The sequence below is a fragment of the Cyrtonyx montezumae genome, unplaced genomic scaffold, assembly GCF_038088225.1.
Source record: "Cyrtonyx montezumae isolate F1298 unplaced genomic scaffold, pur_monq_1.0 scaffold_16, whole genome shotgun sequence".
Lineage (NCBI taxonomy): Eukaryota > Metazoa > Chordata > Aves > Galliformes > Odontophoridae > Cyrtonyx > Cyrtonyx montezumae.
Genome location: NW_027071892.1, coordinates 8,939,438 through 8,952,631, shown reverse-complemented (window position 1 = coordinate 8,952,631; position 13,194 = coordinate 8,939,438). Strand labels below are relative to the sequence as shown.

Below are 13,194 nucleotides of genomic sequence, written 5' to 3'. Positions count from 1 at the left end.
ATTCAAATTATTTTCTTTTTTCTTTCCCTCCGATCTCCTCTGTCCCTCCAGGGAAGCTTATGCTATAGGAAAGAAGGAAAAACCTCCTTTCTTGCCAGAAGAGCCATCCTCCTCCTCAGAAGAGGATGATCCTATTCCAGATGAGTTGTTATGTCTGATTTGTAAAGATATAATGACAGATGCAGTTGTTATTCCCTGCTGTGGAAACAGTTACTGTGATGAATGTAAGTATTACTCCTACGTTTGTTAATTCAGAACATCAAACGTGATCGACTGATGGGAGAAATAGGAGCTAACAAGATTAGTTTTGTTACCTGCTTATTTAGTGCTCAAGTATAGTCTAAATAGAAACAGACTTCTTGAGTATAAAGGGGGAAAAACGCAGAAAGGTTTTTTGGGGTTTTTTTTTGTTTTTTTTTTTTTTTCTGCAGAAGGCTGAGAAGAGTGCTTATTTGTGCAGGTCGTTACAGTGCTGGGTATTGAATACATTTACTTTGTCTCCAGCCTGTTCTTTCATTTTATAATGTGTTTATATCATTACACATCAGAAGTCTTAACTTAATGTGAACTAAAACAAGTGAATAGTTAGGTATTCAATCCAAGTTTTTCTGGCGAGAAAAGATTAAAAAGTTTAGAATCCCATCTTACTTATGATTTTTAGCAATGTTTTATTTCTTACCTTGAGGGTGGTTGACAGCTTGCTGTACCAGGTAGAAAAAGCCTGGCTGAAATGGCATGATGCAGTCTCCTCTGCAGCTTCAGATGTTACAGCGATTACATATCGAAATTGTATTGTTATTTGGTGCATATTCAATATTTTTTATAGTGTTGAACACTTAGAGCTTTATGCTCTCAGTTCAAGACCATGCTCATTAATCATGCAACTCCCAACTTTTCACAGTGTGCCTAAAAATTATATTGATCATTCTCATTATTCACAGGTATCAGAACGGCATTACTGGAATCTGAGGAACATACCTGCCCAACATGTCATCAAACAGATGTGTCTCCAGATGCTTTAATTGCCAACAAGTTCTTACGCCAGGTAATATGATCACTTTTACATGAATGGAAAGAAAAAAATATTTGTGAAGAGCTAAATTGTGAGAAATACTAATTTTTGTCTCCTTTGGCAAGGCTAAGTTGAGTAAGGCTAAATCTACTTTTCAAATACATTATTACAGAAAGACCAACAGCTCTTCAGTGGCAGTTGGTAAATTACTGTCTCTGGTTGGTTTTTTTTTTAATGGTTGTCTTGCTTTGGGACCCAATGTTAATGCTGAAGTCAAGTATTATAAATACAAATACATTTACAGAATTAATTACACGTGTAGTTTTACTCATTGGAAGTTTTTGTTTTGTTGCTGAATTTTCTTATGACTTGTTTGTCCACTTATAGGCTGTGAACAACTTCAAAAATGAAACTGGCTACACAAAAAGACTCCGTAAGATTCAGCAGCAGCAGCAGCAGCAGCAGCAGCAGCCACCACCGCCACCACCACCTCCACCACCACTAATGAGACAAACGATAACACGCAACCTGCAGCCTCTGATGAGGCCAGCGATTTCCAGACAGCAGGATCCACTAATGATTCCATTAGCTTCTCTGTCTTCTCACTCTGCTGCTGCCTTGGCCCCTGGTCAGTCTGTTGCGGCTGCGCTGCCAGTAAATCCGTCTTCTGTCCTCGTCTCTGATCTCCCTCCAGCAGTGTCTCTGTCTCTCCGTGGTGAAAAGCCAGATGGACCTTTTCGGTAAGTTAATGTGTAGCTCAACACAAATACAAAAGACAACAAAGTGCTTAAGTTAGATTCTTCCTCTCAAGCTTCTTGGTGGTTTACGTGTGGATCATTAATGACAGTTTGCAATAGTTGTATGAGTTCCGCTTTTTGTTTTTGCTTTGGATGAGGACACTTTAGATTGGAGTTGTACCTCATTCAGGAACTTCTCCTGAGTTTTTCTTGTTTGATTTCCTATCAGTCATTCAGTATACATTTACCCTGTAACGGGATTTTTTTTCCTCAGCAGTCTTTATTTAAATGATAAGCAATTCCTAAAGTTATAATTTCTCTTTGCACGGATTCTTTTGGAGTGTATTAATTTTCCTGTTACTGAGGAGATAGTGTTTTCATGAAAGGTATAGAAGATCAGTTACAGGTAAAATTAACTAGGTGTTTTCATGTCACTTTTTTCTATAATAGTTCTGTCATTATTACTATGATGTCGGAATCATCTTCAGTAAAACACAGGTAGTCAGTGACTCATACAGATTTGGATAATGGTTCTTTAGAACACTGTAAATTTGAAGTATTTATAAACATTGAAGTCTGAGTTTGCAACCCAGTGAAGTTGACTGAAAATATCTTTAAAATAGGAGCTATTGTGTAGGGTTTATATCCTTTCAACTTTATGCTTTGAATGCAAATAACCGCTGTGTCCGGAAGGCCCTCCAGCTCAGCTGTACTGTTGAGGACAAAGGGTCACAATTTAAAGGAATCCACTAAGGCTCCTTTATGAGCTAGGACATAAACATGTCCTTCTTGCATCTTGCAAAACTGAGTTTTAGTGTGTGGTTTATAAGTACTCTATCCCTTTCATTTGCAGCTAGCTTAATAAAACATTTTCCCTTGAAGTCTCTCTAGTCCAAATTGGATTCAGTACTTCATTTGTAATCAGCCAACTTTACATTTGTAATCTGGTGAAGATTATATTTTAATTTGTTTTTCCTTTTACAGTAGTCAGCCTTTTCTTACTTTGAACTTTACATTTCCAGTTATCTCTTCAAAACAGTGTATTTGAATAAGAAAATCTGTTGGTTATTTTTTTTTCTCTAGTGATCCAGATATTATACCTCCTGCAGCTCTGATGACTGCTGCTGAGCTTTCTAAATCTTCCTCTCTGGCAATCAGCAGTTTGTTGGAAGAGAAGGTAACATTTATTTCAACAGATATTTGTATTTTTAACAGCTTTCACCTATTCTTGTATTTTAATAAATCTTATTTTCTAACAGTTTGCGTTTATTCACAAGGGCTATCAGGTTCCTGTACTAAGGCAACCAGCAATACCTAGTCTTCTGGGCCCACAAGGACAATCAATTCCCACAACTGGTAAGTATCTGCAGCTTTAGAATTAAAAACAAATGAAACAAAAACAAACAATCAAAAAAATAACTTAAGATAAACTGAATGGGATTTTTTTCCTTTTCCTCTTTCCAATCCAAAAGGTCATCCAATGAGAATTGGTGCTATTCGCTCAGCAGGTGGCAGGCCAGGTTGGGAACTGTAAGTATCTTCTACAGAAAGTCAAGATGTTATTACTTGTAACGTGTTGAACATGGCAGTGACACATAACTTAGTCAACAGCTGATTTATAATGATATAAGTATGTACAGGTAATTGTGGACTGGTAATTAACTTTTAAATGGCTTTATTTGAATTAGGTGTAACAAAGTGGGCCTGCGCCTCCAAAAAGATTGTTTAAAAGAAAGCTACACTGCACCATTGAAGAGGACTGTGAAAAATGAACTCTATTTGAGGAATCAGTAATTAAATATTCAAATTAAATATAATTAAAAGACAAAATGGAAGGACGTTTGGCTGAATATGACCAAAGAAGTTATTTCATAGAAATGAGTCTCCAGTGTAATTTTTTTTCAGCAGCTTAGTTGATACTAGTTGAACAAATTACTGGCAACATCAGTGCCCTTATTTTACAACTATTTGGAATTTTTTCAGTCCTCTTAAACAGCAAGACTGCTCTCTCTCGCTTGGAGTGAGAAAGAGAGAGAGAGGAGTCCATTTTATTTATTAATCATAGTGACAGGTTTGTCTTTCCTTATGGTAAATATTTGTTATAGATAAGTAGATATAGATAAATTATATACTATGTATTACATATATAGAATACATAGAATATATCTAGATCATTTAAGTGTGCGTTACGTTTATAAACTCTTAAGGATAAGTCATAACAAAAACAAGCATCCATCCCACAAGGTAAAAATCTCAGATTCAGTAAGAAGGAAAACAACAAGGCCAAATGGATCATTGTGAGGCAGCAACATAGGATGCCAATGTGGAAGATGTTAGAAGAAGTTCAAGAGATGAGTTAGTATTTGCACAGTACTTTGAAGATTGGAAATGTGAAATATTAAATGCTTCAAGGAGTGGCAGAGAAGTGATGGGCACTTGTCACATGGGAAGTGGGAGTCTCTTTTTAGCTTAGGCAGCCTCTGTCTGTGGTTGCTAAGGTGAGTGTAAGCAGAGAACTCTGAGTGAACTGTTAGGGCTGTGAGGATGAGGAATACAAGTCTGAGGATCAAGAAATGAACGTAGACTGAAATGACCAGAAGGTAGGGAGAAAGACACTAAAGTTCAGACCAAGGTGTGGTCGCCACTGTGCTCCTGCTTCCTTTGCTTGCCTCTTGAACATCAGGGCAAAGTGTAACAAACAGTGATACGTGTTTTTGGGTCTCTTTAGAAGTTCAAATCGAGGACGTCCGCATAGTGAACGTTCCCAAAGGACCCAGGCCCCAGCACTACCAGCATCAGCACCAGTCTTTGTGCCTGTACCTCCACCTCCCTTGTATCCTCCACCTCCCCATTCACTTCCTCTTCCTCCGGGGGTACCACCACCACAGTTTCCTCCTCAATTTCCACCTGGTCAGCCTCCATCTGCTGGGTACACTGTTCCCCCTCCAGGATATCCCCCAGCTCCTGCAAACGTGTCATCAGCTTGGGTACCAACTGCAGTACCAACGGCTCATTCAAATACCATCCCTACAACACAAGCACCTCCTTTATCTAGGGAGGAGTTTTACAGAGAACAACGGAGACTTAAAGAGGAGTAAGTATTTGGCTCAGTGGAATTGTGGTGTCTTTCATTTTTGTATTTCAGTAGCATATCGGACTGCAGTTACGCCTAAAGTGCATCTGACATAAGCCAAAATTACATATAGAACATTTTCTTCCAATATACTTTTTCATTGCGGATGGTGAACATGCAAAACTAAAGACAAATGTAACTCTAAAACTTTCCCTGAAAGTCAGAGGAATTCTGAACTGTTTTGCATAAATAGGTTGTTCGCCTTTTGCATTTGCATGCAGTATACATTTTCTCATATTGGCCATGTTTTGTTTCTTGATGTCTTTTTGTAATAAAGGTCAAACTTATTTTAACAGGGAAAAGAAAAAGTCCAAACTTGATGAGTTTACAAATGATTTTGCTAAGGAATTGATGGAATATAAAAAGATTCAAAAGGAGCGTAGGCGTTCGTTTTCCAGGTAACTGCTTTACATGTCCGTAATGGAGAAGCAGATTGTCTAGAAGAATCAGGAGGAGGTCCACTCCACCTCACTATCTTTAGATGGATTGGATAATCAAAGGGCTTAGCGTTGTTAGGAGTTTCATTTGAAGGTTGCTATCTCAGATGTAGCGGAGCACAGTTGACTTATAATTTGGCAGCAGTTATTAAGGAGCAGGTGTTTCTTTTACTAAAGTATTTTTGTAACCATCCTTCACCTCCTGACAGCTTTGAGGAGGCTGAGTAGGTTTAGTAGCTGGATGTTCTCCATTACCCTATTGTGATTATAGCTGTTACCTCAAAGCACTTGGGAAGAAATAAATGAGAGAAGTTGTGTTCATTTCCTCTTTTGTTTCTCATATGGATACATGGAGAGATTTCAACCTGGACTGCAAAATGATGACTTGCACTAGTGTCTTGTTGACATTGATAATTCTTTTCTTAGGAGTTAAAAGGTCAGATGTGTTTATAATGAAATCTTAAATGGCAGAAGGGCATTTAGAGGAAGAGTGGTGCTAATGAGCATGTGCAGAATAGTGAGGAATAGTTATTTAAAAAATAGTGAAAGAAAAACTTGTCAAGGAAAATAATCAGGGTGGCTGATATTTTCTATCTCAAAAAATTGCTTGTACAACAGTCTGAATAACTATCTATTAGTAATGTTGTCAGTGTATTTCTTAGAGTAATGGCATAATAGTACTTTTAGATAAGACCTTATTTGAGACAGTGTCACTAGCCTTGGTTAGAGATGTGCAAAATTTTACTAGAACATCTGACTAGAAGAGTTGATTAAAATTTGTGGTATGTAACCTTGCAGTACAAAGTATTACACATCCTGTACAGATTGACAAATAAACAGTGAAGTTAAATTGACTAGGCTGGTATTTTAAAATTGAGCTCTACTGTCTTGAGTTGAATTTATGTTTTCTTATAGCTTGGTACCGTTCTGTAGCCATTAAGACTTGCTCTTCTTGCGTCTTACAGCTTAAATCGTACTTCATGTAGTTGTTAAGTAGTGCTAACAAAATTCTGCATTCATGTTCCAGTAGAGGCCAGCATACTCCAACTTAAATATATGAATAGCTATGGTAGTTAATTTGATAGAAGCAAGTGGAAATAGACTTACCCTCCCTGTGTGTTTTTACACTAACAAAGCAGTGGCTGTTTTGTCTTGTAAGCAAAAAACTTTTACGTGTTATCAAGTTCTTTAATTTGCAGTAGCATTATGCCAGCAGCTGAAAGAAGCGTTGACATAAACAAGAGGAGATTCCTGGGAAAGTGACTGTTGTGAATTCAACTCTATTTTTCTTTTTTTGTGTGTGTGCTGTGTTTTTTTGAAGGTCCAAGTCTCCTTACAGTGCTTCGTCTTACTCGAGAAGCTCGTATACCTACTCCAAGTCAAGATCAGGTTCTTCGCGCTCCCGTTCCTACTCTCGGTCGTTTAGCCGTTCCCATTCTCGCTCTTACTCACGTTCACCTCCATATCCAAGAAGAGGCAAAGGGAAGAGTCGTAACTATCGTTCTAGGTCAAGGTCACATGGCTATCACCGGTCGAGGTCCAGGTCACCCCCGTACAGAAGATACCATTCACGGTCCAGGTCTCCAGTGTTTAGAGGCCAGTCTCCCACTAAACGGACTATACCTCAAGGGGAAGGAGAAAGAGAGTATTTTAACAGATACAGAGAAGTTCCACCGTATGATATGAAAGCTTACTATGGTAGATCTATTGACTTTAGAGATCCATTTGAAAAGGAAAGATACAGAGAATGGGAAAGGAACTATAGAGAATGGTATGAAAAATTTTACAAGGACTATGCTGTTGGAGCCCAACCTCGACCTCCAGTAAACAGAGAGAACTTTTCTCCAGATAGATTTGGTCCACCTGGAACCAGACGAGAAAATTCACCCTATGCTCGGGGACGTAGGGAGGATTATGCTGGTGGGCAGAGTCATAGAAATCGCAGTGTAGCTGGAAATTTCCCTGAAAAGCTTTCGGGAAGAGAGAGCCATGGTGCAAAAGATCCTACAAAATCAAAAGAGAAGGAGGTGGAAAATCCCCTGGGAGATGGCAAAGGAAATAAACATAAAAAACACAGGAAGAGGAGAAAAGGGGATGAGACTGAGGGATTTCCCAATGCTGAGCTCTTAGAGAGTACGAAAAAAACAAGGGAGCCAGGTACAGCAGAAGACATTAAATCAGACTCTCTGTTCATGCTCCCGAGTAGAGATGATGCCACCCCGGTGAGAGATGAGCCTATGGAAGCAGATTCTATAGCTTTCAAACCAGTGTCTGAAAAAGAGAAAAAAGACAAGGATAAGCCAAAAGCAAAAACTGATAAGGCAAAACGGAAAGCAGAAGTGGCTGCTCCTCCGAAGAAAGACAATGTAACAAAACCAGCTAAAGCTTCCCAAGAGAAGGTGGACACCGATCGTGAAAAATCTCCTCGAATGGAACCTCCTGTGAAAAAAGCAAAGGAGGAGTTGCCAAAGACAGACAGTGTCAAAGCATCTTCCTCTCAGAAGGATGAGAAGGCTCTCGGTACACCTCGGAAAGTTCATCCAAAAGTGGCGAAAGATCACCCAGAAGCCAGGCCAGCCAAGGAAGAAAAGGCGAAGAAGGATCATCCAAAAGAATTAAAGTCAGAAAAGCCCTCCAGCAAAGAGGACAAGTCAAAAAAAGCGGTTGAAAAAAGCAAATCTTCTGATGCAAAAACAGAAAAAAGAAAAAGAAAAGCAGATGAAAAGGTCGATAAAGAACACGAAGCGGCTTCTGTAAAGGCCTCGAAACCAGAAACTGCTGAATCAAAAACGTCGCCAAAAGGGAAAACTGAGCCTGACACTGAAAAAGGAGAGAGAACTCCAGAAAAGGATAAATCTGGTTTTCTTAACACGCCTGCAAAAAAGATTAAACTTAACCGAGAAACTGGCAAAAAGATTGTGAGTGGAGAAAATGTGCCACCTGTGAAAGAACCTGTTGAGAAAGCTGAGCCAAGCAGCAGCAAAGTTAAACAAGAAAAAGCAAAAGGAAAAGTGAGAAGGAAAGTAACAGCAGCTGATGGATCTAGCTCAACTCTTGTGGATTATACCAGGTAGAATTTTCTTTTCCTACATTTCCTTCATTTCTTTTCCTACATTTTCTCCCTCTTCTCCCACTAAAATTTAAAACCTTTACGATAACTGATGAAAGGAGAAGCTAAATCCGTGCTAAAATCCACGCTCAGTGAGTATTTGAATAATCTGTGAGTTTTTCTGCTAAATGGTACAAATGAAAATTTTTTGCCACAAACAAGCAGCCTGAACAGAAAGCTGGTAAGTCTTTAATGGGTGATGTGTTTGACCCTTAATTCTGGGACTTTTTTTCCCCTCTTAATCATTGGCCTTTTGAATACAGCCACATTCTGAGGCTTTGAGGTATCCTCTCCTTGTCTTCCCTCAAATCCTGCTTAGTACCAAAGGCAAGGATAACAGATGTGTCTGTATCATGCAGTATTTTGCATTTTTAAAATTGCAAGGTAGCATAAATGACTTTCTTTTGCTAGTATAACATGCTATTTCTGCAAATTATAATTTCATCTTGGCTGCCTGTGTTGCTTTGAGCACATAATGGCTCCTTAATTGCTTGCTTGCCTGTTGAAATAAGAAGGTATATCTAATTTATCTACCATAGGTAGAAGTAGGACATTGAGGAATTAACTGATCAGACAGTTCCTGATCTAATCATAGAATCATCAAATGGTTTGAGTTGGAAGAGATCTTTAACATCATTTAGTTCCAATACCCCTCCTCTAGACCAGGTTGCTCACAGCCAGTCCAGCCTGGTTTTGAGTGCATCCAGGGAGGAAGCATTGATGATCTTTTGTCTTTGTTAATTAAATACCTAGTAGGAAGACAATAATTGATCACTCATTATCTTAGTTGACAGACTCATCCTTCATCTTGTTTGTCACGTTAGTTGATCATCTTTTGAAAAAGTATTGGAGTTTTACAAGTGAAACAGAAGTCATTTTATAAAATAGCACAGAAGACAGCTGTGCTTGTATCTACCACCTTATTTATTTATGATATTCTTCTTAGCACCAGTTCTACTGGAGGAAGCCCTGTTAGAAAGTCTGAAGAGAAGACAGATACAAAGCGGACTGTCATTAAGACAATGGAGGAATATAATAATGATATAACTGCCCCTGCTGAAGACGTCATTATTATGATCCAGGTCCCTCAGTCAAAGTGGGATAAAGATGACTTTGAGTCTGAAGAGGAAGACATTAAATCTACCCAGCCATCTTCAAACGTAGGAAAGCCTGCTAGTGTTGTAAAAAATGTGAGTGCTAAGCCACCAAATCCCATAAAACACAATGAAAAAGAACTGGATCCTTTGGAGAAAATACAGAAAACTACAAAAGAGGTGAGTTACGAAAGCTCTCAGCATGAGTTAAAAGGTTCAAAAAGTTCAGTGTTGAATGAGAAAGGTAAAACCAAAGAGAGGGATCATTCTCTGTCAGACAAGGATACTTCTGAAAAGAGAAAAAGCAGTGTTCAGACAGAAAAGGACCACTCAGAACGTGCAGCCGAACAAGGAAATGGAAAAAATGTTTCTCAGTCTTCCAAAGACAGCAGATCTTCAGAGAAACATGATAGTGGCCGTGGATCCACTGCTAAGGATTTCACTCCCAATCGAGACAAAAAGTCTGACCACGATAGCAACAGAGAGCATTCTAGTTCCAAGCGTAGAGATGAAAAAAGTGAATTGGCAAGGAGAAAAGACTCTCCTTCCCGAAACAGAGAATCTACATCAGGACAGAAAGGTAAACCGAGAGATGAACGGGCAGAGTCCTCCAAAAAGGGCACAGGAGATTCCAAAAGAAGTGGCTACAGCCCTTCACGAGACCGAAAGCAGTCAGATCACAAAACTGCTCATGATTCCAAGCGTTCATTAGAGGAACACAAACCTCTAGATAAGAATTCTTCTAAGGAGAAGGAGAAGGAAAAAGAAAAAGAGAAGGATAAAGACAAAGAAAAGGAGAGGGAGAAGGAAAAGGAGAGGGAGAGAGAGAAGGAAAGGGAGAAGGAAAAGGAGAGGGAAAAAGAAAAAGAGAGGGAAAAGGAAAAAGAAAAGGAGAAGGAGAGGGAAAAAGAAAAGGAGAAGGAGAGGGAAAAGGAAAAAGAAAAGGAGAGGGAAAAGGAAAAAGAAAAGGAGAAGGAAAAAGAAAAAGAAAAAGAGAGGGAGAGGGAGAAAGAAAAAGAAAAGGAGAGGGAAAAGGAAAAAGAGAAAGAAAAGGAAAGGGAAAAAGAAAAGGAGAGGGAAAAGGAAAAAGAAAAGGAGAGGGAGAGGGAAAAGGAAAAAGAACAAGAGAGGGAGAGGGAAAAGGAAAAAGAAAAGGAGAAAGAGAGGGAAAAGGAAAAAGAAAAGGAGAAGGAGAGGGAGGAGGACAAAGACAAGTATATATCTGAGATAAAGAGCAATAAAGAGAAAGAGCCAAGTTGCAGTAAGCCATCTTTGATACAAGAATCACCAGATGCAAAAAATGAGAAAGAAAATGTGACCGGACAAAATGATAAAACTGGTGTCAAGAGTAAGCCTCAGGTGAGCAACCCCTCACGGCTCTCCTCTGATCCAACTCGAGAAACTGACGAGGCTGCATTTGTTCCAGACTACAATGAAAGTGACAGTGAAAGTAATGTGTCTGCAAAAGATGAGGAAACCATAGGAAAAAATTCTAAAGAACAGAAAGAAAAAGCTGTGGACAAAGTTAAACAGGATACAGCAGCACCTGCCCCAGCCAGCCAGCCTGAAGCCAGGAATCAGAGTCAGAGCAGCCCCAGTGTTAGCCGCAGCCGTAGTCAAAGCCCTGCTGAGAGTCAGGCTCGAAGCCACAGCAGCAGTGCCAGCTCAGGAGAGAGTCAAGACAGCAAGAAGAAGAAAAAGAAGAAAGAGAAAAAGAAGCACAAGAAACACAAAAAACACAAGAAGCATAAGAAACACGCTGAAAACGAATCGGAATTGGAGAAAAGCCAAAAACACAAACACAAGAAGAAAAAATCAAAAAAGAGCAAAGAGAAAGAGAAAGATGACCAAAAAGTTAAATCTGTCACCATATAGAATGGCAGATAGGAAAAAAATTGACTTAATTCCTAAGTCATCTGTATTAAGTTTTGTTAAAATGTAAACGAATTCAAGCGTTGTAAATAATGACATGAAAGACCCTGTGCTGCACTTAAAATATTGCTGCTTGATTATTTGATTTTTACACCAGAGCTTTATAAAAGTGAACATTTTGTACAGAATTGTGAGTTGTGACCATGTAACATGAAAGGTTTTGCTGGGGCATCTTATTTTTCACCACCGTCAGTTAGTTTGGGTGGAGTTTACTGTTCTGTGAAAATTTTCACATTTGACCTTTTGGGTTTTTGTTTTTCTTGTTGGTTTTTTTTTTTAATTGCCTGGCAGAAGCAGCTGGTATCAGTTATAGAATATCAGCAGGATGGTTTGCAGAACGCATTACAGCCCTGTCATGTCACTTTTTGATTACAATAAAAAGTTTTCAGTAAACTTTATCCCGTGTGATGAGATTTGTGGTGGCAGCTGAATGTGAGCAGGGAAGGGAGCAGCAGAGGCTGCCTGAGCTCCAGGTGCTTTCAGCAGATGCTGTGTGCTGAAGCACTGCCAGCAGGTGCCCTTTTTTCATGCCGTGCTTGTTATGTTGCAGAAGTTGTGTGACCCCAGCAGTACAGCGGGTGCCACTTTACAGCTGTTCCCTGTGAAGCTGCCACACTTCAGCTCTGTTAGTTCACAGCATGGTCACTGTTTGTTGGCAGAAATACGCAGCTCTCTTTTAAGTGTCCCATAGTCCATATTTCCTCTCGTGAGGGCTCTGATCACCTCCGTGTTCGGTCTTGGTACGGCTCTGTTCTGTGATGAGCGTTTTCCCACACTGATTCAGCACGACACGGCTTTGCCATTGAGCGTGGGGTTCAGTGAGTGAATTTGGCAGAGGGAAAAACAGCCATTGGGGCACAGAGTTCTGCTTCAGGCTGCCATCGCATCCCAGGAGCCGTGGGTTTGGTGGTGAGAGCCCTGCACTGTGCTGTGGTGGAAGCAGCATTTCAGGGCTCCCTGCTGATAGAAGCAGCACAGAAGGTGACTTACGTAGAACTGTTGTGAGGATATTTAGTAGTACAAAGACAGTAAAATGATTCTTCCTTTTGCTTTTCAGTTGAGTGACAGCTTAGATATGGAGCATCATTTTTTCCTGTAACAAACCAGAAGTAGTGCTTTGCAGCAATGCATGCCAAGGCAGTCTTGGTGGATTTCAGGTGTCCTGTGCACGAGGTGAGACAGGAGCTCAGAGGAAGCCACTCAAATATTTACATTCCAAAAGGAAAATAAAGTCTCCAGTAGTCATTAAATGTGCTCATCTGGTGTTTACTGTTTGTGGTCCAGCACACTCATTTCCCCATAGTAAACACCAGCTGTGTTGGATGGGAAGGCATTGTCAGTGTCCCTCTGCACAGTGTGGGCTCGGGATGGGCCCACTGAGCACAGGCTGGGAGCGTGCCTTGGCCTCCTGGAAGGGAAAAATAGGTCTAAGTGAAACTTCCCTGAGCTGGGAGGCGTTAATATACTTAAGGTTCAGAGCAGTTAGTGAACATAGCTGCAGGTTTCTCTATGGAAGAGCTCCATAAAAACAGGCAGAGTGCCACGCTGCTGTGCACCCTGCTGGCACAGCCGGGGCCAGCCCCAGTGCTCTCCTGCCAGAGCTCCCCAGCAGTAGCGGGTGATTTTCCAGTCTGCTGTGATGTAACTGACCACACGTGCCATTGCCCATCATTACTTCTCCCAAGCTTTGTTCTTTGGAGCCGAAGCACTCAGCCCTGGGTGGGTGCTTTTCACTGTGGT

The 13,194-nt window shown here is 40.2% G+C and overlaps 1 protein-coding gene across 6 annotated transcripts in view; it reads left to right on the top strand.

Annotated features, from left to right (window-relative positions):
* The window catches only part of RBBP6 (RB binding protein 6, ubiquitin ligase), a 33,231-nt gene extending 21,379 nt beyond the window's left edge, over window positions 1-11,852 (top strand). For 2 of the 6 annotated variants that reach the window (XM_065732718.1, XM_065732720.1), the window contains 10 exons: window positions 52-224; window positions 942-1,045; window positions 1,400-1,752; window positions 2,833-2,926; window positions 3,027-3,105; window positions 3,222-3,279; window positions 4,478-4,843; window positions 5,179-5,280; window positions 6,641-8,389; window positions 9,375-11,852. In XM_065732718.1, coding sequence (XP_065588790.1) covers window positions 52-224; window positions 942-1,045; window positions 1,400-1,752; window positions 2,833-2,926; window positions 3,027-3,105; window positions 3,222-3,279; window positions 4,478-4,843; window positions 5,179-5,280; window positions 6,641-8,389; window positions 9,375-11,397 — 5,101 coding nt within the window. In that variant the 3' untranslated portion in view covers window positions 11,398-11,852. Of the gene's footprint in view, window positions 1-51; window positions 225-941; window positions 1,046-1,399; window positions 1,753-2,832; window positions 2,927-3,008; window positions 3,106-3,221; window positions 3,280-4,477; window positions 4,844-5,178; window positions 5,281-6,640; window positions 8,390-9,374 lie in introns of all 6 variants that reach the window. The other 4 variants (XM_065732717.1, XM_065732719.1, XM_065732722.1 and 1 more) reach the window with 3 other exon arrangements.
* Window positions 11,853-13,194: the final 1,342 nt, after the last annotated feature.